Raw genomic sequence first — 6,696 nt, forward strand, 5'->3', positions numbered from 1 at the left:
ATGGAACACTGTGATTCCATACCTTAAACCGGCACAGCAGAGACGCTGGCCCTCTGAACAAAGCAACGTCTGGTAGGGCTTCAGTCCAAATCTGCCTAGCAGCCGGACCTCGAGCACCTACCGCAGCTATAGTATGTGCTAGCTTATTACATCCCCTTGGGGCAAAAGTAAAACTGAAATTATTAAAGTTCTGTCTAGTAAAGATTTTAATCTCCTTAAAAATGGTTCCCTCGGGAGCGAGATCATACTCATTTCCTTTCAGAGCTCAGACCAGAAATATGCAAAGCTGCGGCATTGTTAAAATATAAAAATGCAAATATTGAGTAGGAGTACAAGTTAAATATGCAGAGACACGCGTGCACGCATATCATACTTTGGTTTCTTAAGAGGCGGGGATCCCTCAACGAGATCTGCACGCCGCCAGGTGGTGGATGATGATTGAACGATCGATGAGTCAGTTAAGCTAAGCAACCCACATCGCTATCAAATCCCTTTATCTCTTTCTATGATTATTCCGAACATGTCAGCTCATCGATCAGTCCAAGAACACATGGAAAGTGTGGCAATCATGCTAGCTGCATTTGTAAGGCATGGAGACACATATCCATGTGCATGCTTTTCTTGCGGCACCAAGCAGAGTCCGAGTGATGTATACAGTGACTTGGTAGCCATATATTTTTACAGAAAACTTCTAAGCCAACAAAGATTGCAATGCATCTTAGCTAGCTATAAATATTTGGTGGCCTGTTGGTGGTTAATTAAACTTGGATGTGGCAAGTTGACTAACCCGTTATCTTATGAAAGAGCCACACACCACCACTAATAAATCACATGGCTATACTATACTTAATCTTGACACGCTGAACTTTTCGATTATAGAAAAAGGTTGCAACAAACTAAAGTTAAAGGTGAGATCGATCGGCAGGAAACGCCTCTGCAGTTTCTTGCCGGCCGGTTTCTCCCCATTCCCATGCACCTGCTGCTAAGGATAGCAGCTCTTATCGTCACGCCATGGAGAGTCGGCAGGTACGTACGTATCATATCACGGCGTTGGCATGAACGACTATTAAGAAATGAGCATACCTCCGTGTCGTCGGCGCAGCCGTCGCCCACCGCACCGTAGCTGTCGACCTTCACGACGTTCCTCTTCTTCTTCTTCTTCTTGTTCAGATTCGGGCATCTGGTTGCCCCCAACATGATGCCATCTTCCCCCTCCTCCTCCTCCTCCTTCACCATCTCTTCGACCTTTTTGTCATCATAGATATCACCATAATCATCGTCGTCATCACCGTACCATCTGAGGTGATCCTCCTCGTCCCCGCCGCCTCCGTCCGTCCACAGCTTCAAGAACCTCTTCTTGAAAGCCTCGTCTCCGCCTTCCCCTCCGCCGAAATCGACACCATCGGCAACGTCAATTCTCTCCACCGCCGCCGCCACCCTCGCCACGGCCATCAGCACCAACACCAGCACCAAGAATGACAACGGCACTGCCCTCATGCCCCTCCTTCTCCCTCGCCCCATTTCGACCTACACGGTCGATCGAGCCGCGCGCTCTAATGGCGCAAGCTAGGGGCAGCCAAAGATCTGGTGGTACATGCGTGCGTGTGCGCGCGCCTTGGCTTGGTTTACAAGGGTTCGTACCTGCGACAATTTATAGTGGGAGGAGCAAGCATGGGGAGAGGGAGGAGGCAAGTGCAAGTGAATGATAGCGGTGTGAGACAGGGCGAGGTGTGGTTTATGCTTTACTCATCCCCTGCAAAAGGCGGCCCACTATGCATTCATGTATATATCCATCCTTCTTGTACTACATTTCCTTGGCATGCTCCTACCGTGAAGTGATTAAATAATGCTACACACGTCAAGTAAGAGGTTATCATTGGCTCAAAGGTTGATTAGCTAAGTTGTAGTTCCAATCGTGAGAGGACGACAAGTCATAACTTACTATTTCTTGCGAGAACTACTAGATGGATCCATCCATGGCCCCTTTTTGGAGAGGATTAGGGGACCTTTTGGATTGTCTTTACATTAACGTTGATAGCTTACGACATGCTTAGTCATTATTGCATCCCTCGTTGATTCAAAGTGTTATCATAGAAGCTTTGGGAGTTTATTATTTTCTTAAGATTGTTGTGTGCATGTTGTTCGATTTGTATTGGAGTGAGTGACCCACATGTATTTTATTTCCTATAAGCTATTTTGAAGTCTATCTAATTTGATTTGAAAAAAATCACATCGCTTGCTTATGAGTAGCATTCGAAAAGCATGATAGTAAAATCATAATCCTAGGATTTTAGAGACTCTATGCAGATGGCTCTCATTAACCACGGCCACCTGGCTGCATAGCACCAGCATTTCATGATTGGCGGTCGATGATGTAGCTCCACGATTAGATTCTCGCAATCAAAGCCTGGTAGCGTCTCCCGCCCCATTTGCAGTCCACTCCAATCCTTTCAAGAGCCGACGAAATGATTGCAAGGAATAGCGGATAAAGATGACAGTTATTCATCCCATTTTGTTTTGCAAATCTTTTTCCCTTCATCTCTTTATATTAATTCAGTCGAGGAGATGCCAAATGCCAAGTGGCAATGAAAACCTCCGGGACTCAGCCTGATCTGCAACGTTGTTGATCCCCACCGATCTTATTTTCGATCATAGGCGTGAGATTCATCATGAATCATGACAAAATAGTAAAACCGTTCTTCAGTTGGCCCTTTTAGAAGACGCTGCATTTGGACGATCCATCTTATTTTCGACCAAAGGGGCGAGATTCACATTGAATCATGACAAAATAGTAAAACCGTTCTTCGATTTGCCCTTTTAGAAGACGCTGCATTTGGACGATCGATCTTATTTTCGATCAGAGGGGCGAGATTCACCCTGAATCATGACAAAATAGTAAAACCGTTCTTCAATTGGCCCTTTTAGAAGACGCTGCATTTGGACGATCGATCTCATTTTCGATCAGGGGCGAGATTCACCCTGAATCATGACAAAATAGTAAAACCGTTCTTCGATTGCCCTTTTAGAAGACGCTGCATTTGGAGGATCGATCTTATTTTCGATCAGAGGGGCGAGATTCACCCTGAATCACGACAAAATAGTAAAACCGTTTCTCAATTGGCCCTTTTAGAAGACGCTGCATTTGGATGATCCATCACATGCAGGGACGGAACTTTGCCCAAGATAGACCCGGGCGGCAATCATGAGCCGCACCGGCACCGTTTGGTTTTTGCAGCCCACGCACCGCACCGGCGGTGCCGTGGTGACCTGATCTGTTGTTTCGCTTCGGACGCACTCGTCCGTTGCGTTGGGCGTTGGCAAACCCAGCAGCAGCAGCAGCAGCATTTGCACGTTGCGTTGCGTGTGCGTGCCTGCTGGCCTTTTCCTGCTCATATTTTGTTTCTCCTGTAACGGACTGCGGCCCTCATCTTGGTTCCTTGTTTTGTCTCTGCATCAAGAAGAGATATATTCCGTGATATGATGATTATTGATATATTCAGCAATATGATCATCATCTTCTTGAATCTGTCCTGTGAAACATGATGATGTCGCCGCCACAATGTTGACAAGCTGGTTATTGTTACTTCAGTTGAGATGCTCTGAAGTCCGTTTGGAACGAAGGAATTTCGCAACAATCTGCTCATCTCTCGCAGGATCCAGGAAAATTTTGATTGTTCCAGACCCGACTAACAATCTATGTCCACCACCAAAACTTTAGGACTACAGCTTGCTAGGTGCAAACCAAGGCATAATCATGGAGGGAGAGGGGCGGATTGACTATATGTACCGGAGTCATAACACCACTGTCCAATTCGACGCACACAGGATTGATGCTAGGACAAGTTGATCTCGACGCTACCACTCTTGGGGTACTGACAGACGGGGCATGCATCTGCGACCCTATCGCAGTCGGCGCACAAGCACAGGTGGCGGCACGGCATCACCAGCACAGCCGCCTCCTTTGCTCCGCACAACCTGCAGGCCGCCAGCCCACCGGCGGCCACACAGCTCTTGACTCCAGGGAGGAGGCTCGACTGGAAGAAGCCTCCGGACGCAGCGTTGATGTTCTTCTGGCCGGACGCAGCGGCGCTTTCAATCTCGCTGTCGCCGCAGCCTTCCCTGGTGCGGTTGGCGTGGTCCGCCACCACTTGCATGAGCTGGGTCTTCAGGGTGCTGGCAACGGATTCGTTGTAGAGCGCGGCCGACTGCCATGACTGGACCTGCATGGCGACCTGTCTGATCTGTTCATTCAGCTCCTGGCTTTTCCTGTTCATCGCCTCCACCTCGAGCTCCTTCTCCCTCAGCTTCTTTCCTACTCCTCTTTCAAGAGTAGCCACAAGAGAAACCATCTGCCCCTGCTTCATCTCTTTCACACGCTTGCTGAGTTGTTCCACCTGTGGAAAAGAGGCACAACATAAACACCAAAAATCTCAGAACTCACTTGAGTTACTTTCAAGTTTCAACAGTCAGAACCAAATCATGTGTTAGCCACCAGAGCCTATGACATCGGGATCACTAAGGACTGCATGTACTATTACAATAAGGAACCAGCACATTATCCTCTATATTCTTACAATAACACCCTATACAGTTACAGATCAACAGATACTGAATTTCTATATGGACAACCATAACAGAAGGAGGATGACTACAAAGCTTGAAATATGTAAATATATTTTATATTTGGCAATCAGGAAGTGCGAAGATCGGCCATTTCCATGGTTAGGAAGTGGTAATAGTGATGCAACCAAAAATTACAGAATCATATTCGGATAACTCGACATTCCACACTAAACTGCATGGCATAGTGTTTCCATGATGAACATAAGCAAGTCCTAACACCAAACATCACCATTGCTATCTGGGCAAGAACGACAGCTCAAATTTGGGTGATAGCTGAATTAGGATAAATATTTACCTGACTTCTCAAATAATAGTCAATCTCTTTGTTTCCTTTCTCCATTTCAGTCATAATATCATGACCAAAAGGCGTCGTGGAAGTCAAAGAAGACATGCTTCCACTACCAGATGTGAAGGAAGAATTATGCTCATTATCCTCGTAGGACAATTTCAGCCCAGTAGACACAACACTTGAATTACCAGTACATGCCAACCGGTCAGCATCTCCTGCATGAAAGTTGTTCAAGGACATCTGAAGCTTGAGCTTCTTTTCATCCGCTGCACAATTGCTTGCCTTTCTCGGTTGGTTCATAACATATGGGTTGCCATTTCCATTGTAGTTATAATATCCACTGGTGCCAACTGCAGTAAATGCATTGATAATTAGATGAACAGCAAGCATTTGTTTGAGAATAAGACAGCAACATGAAATTTTTAGTGCTGTGGTGAAAGGTAAAGTGCGTCAAGCTACTCCTGTTAGAGCTAGAGATGTTAATCGGTAGGTTTATTTGTGGATATAAAAAAACTCGAGCTACAGGGCATAAAAACGTCGAAGCGAGCATTATCAAGCACACATAGATATGTAACCAATACATCTACGACAAGGATGGCAGCAAGAAGGGTGTCTTTGTTGCTAAAATTATCAAAACTCGAAATGAAATCCACCATAAACTCATCAGAGGAAAACAATGTTCTGCTAGGCATTGTACGAGGCATTAGGGCATTTCAAAAGGAGAATCAGCCCCAAAAATGCAATAAATAATAGTTTAATATTTGTGTTACACACATTACTCACTGATAGAAATACACTGAGTAGAGAGCGAAATGGGAGGGCAAGAGAAAATGGTGGAAGGAAATTATCACTAAATATCGATTGACCAATATCTCATAATACATATATGCTAGGTAAGTCACTAATAAACATATAGAGGCTACAATCGTGCAATGTGATGTGCAGCCTGATGGTAGTACCATAGAAATGTGAATGTTAATGAGCAGGTTCAAGAAACCTTGCATGTATGCATCATCGTATTTATCCTCGCAGCACACAATTGAGTTCTGCACACAAGGTTTACCACCTCTATAACTAACCTAAAGGTCCAGTCAGAAGACCATCTGATTGGGGGAAATGCCATGTTTCCGTCAATGAAAATCAGTTGGCCAATGTACAACCAGTTCAATGCTAACATAGAACTAGGATTCGGGGAAGCATGAGATAATGCTCTTACTATATAATACTATGCAATATCAGTGTCCAAAAGGTGGCTAGGTTGTGCTACAAACAAGACTTAATTACAGCAGAGGCAATCAACAAGCACCAGTGGGTAGGATCAAATTCACCACACAACGTCTGCCCAGCATCAGCATATAACTGCATAATGGTTATCCGCTCATTCCGATAAAACATTCAGTGTAACATATTGCTAAATCACAATTGCCTACTCGCAGAGCTGTGCTAGATACTGGTTATCTGGGGAAAGCCGCTCAACTCTGAACTCTAAAACAGGGGAAGGGAACCATCATATTACCCGCGTTGCTCCCGAAGAGCTGAAGCTGCTGCGGCGCGGCCTTGGCATCGAACAGGAACTGATTCTCGTTGGCGCTGATGTTGGGGTTGGCGATGGAGCCAGGGTAGGGCGAGGAGCCCCAGTTGCCGCCTCCGAACATGTGCCCCTCCATTGCCGTATCCTTCCCCTGCCAACACCGCAGCGACATTGAGAGATAAGCGGTTCTCGCCGCGATGAGAAATCGGAACGGAAACGAGGAGGGGATTCAAACGGAAACCGCGGACACGTT

General features: G+C 45.9%; 2 protein-coding genes across 2 annotated transcripts in view; both read right to left on the reverse strand.

Annotated features, from left to right (window-relative positions):
- Positions 1–1,750, reverse strand: part of LOC123143510 (probable polygalacturonase At1g80170) — a 5,727-nt gene extending 3,977 nt beyond the window's left edge. Inside the window, exon 1 of the mRNA XM_044562450.1 lies at positions 1,084–1,750. Coding sequence (XP_044418385.1) covers positions 1,084–1,521 — 438 coding nt within the window. The 5' untranslated portion in view covers positions 1,522–1,750. The remainder of the gene's footprint in view (positions 1–1,083) is intronic.
- A 1,859-nt stretch (positions 1,751–3,609) lies between these two features.
- On the reverse strand, positions 3,610–6,690 carry LOC123143511 (E3 ubiquitin-protein ligase BOI). Its single transcript, XM_044562451.1, has 3 exons — positions 6,429–6,690; positions 4,919–5,262; positions 3,610–4,394 (listed from the first exon to the last, which is right to left on the reverse strand). The coding sequence occupies exons 1-3, from the start codon at positions 6,613–6,615 to the stop codon at positions 3,834–3,836; spliced, it is 1,092 nt and encodes a 363-aa protein (XP_044418386.1). The 5' UTR covers positions 6,616–6,690; the 3' UTR covers positions 3,610–3,833.
- Positions 6,691–6,696: the final 6 nt, after the last annotated feature.

Source organism: Triticum aestivum, chromosome 6D, assembly GCF_018294505.1.
Source record: "Triticum aestivum cultivar Chinese Spring chromosome 6D, IWGSC CS RefSeq v2.1, whole genome shotgun sequence".
Lineage (NCBI taxonomy): Eukaryota > Viridiplantae > Streptophyta > Magnoliopsida > Poales > Poaceae > Triticum > Triticum aestivum.

Coding starts and splice junctions, on each gene's coding strand:
- LOC123143511 (XM_044562451.1), bottom strand. CDS start 6,615: ATGTCGCTGCGGTGTTGGCAGGGGAAGGATACGGCAATGGAGGGGCAC. Junction 5,263..6,428: donor GCTCTTCGGGAGCAACGCGG/GTAATATGATGG, acceptor CATTTACTGCAG/TTGGCACCAGTGGATATTAT. Junction 4,395..4,918: donor ACTATTATTTGAGAAGTCAG/GTAAATATTTAT, acceptor TCTTTTCCACAG/GTGGAACAACTCAGCAAGCG.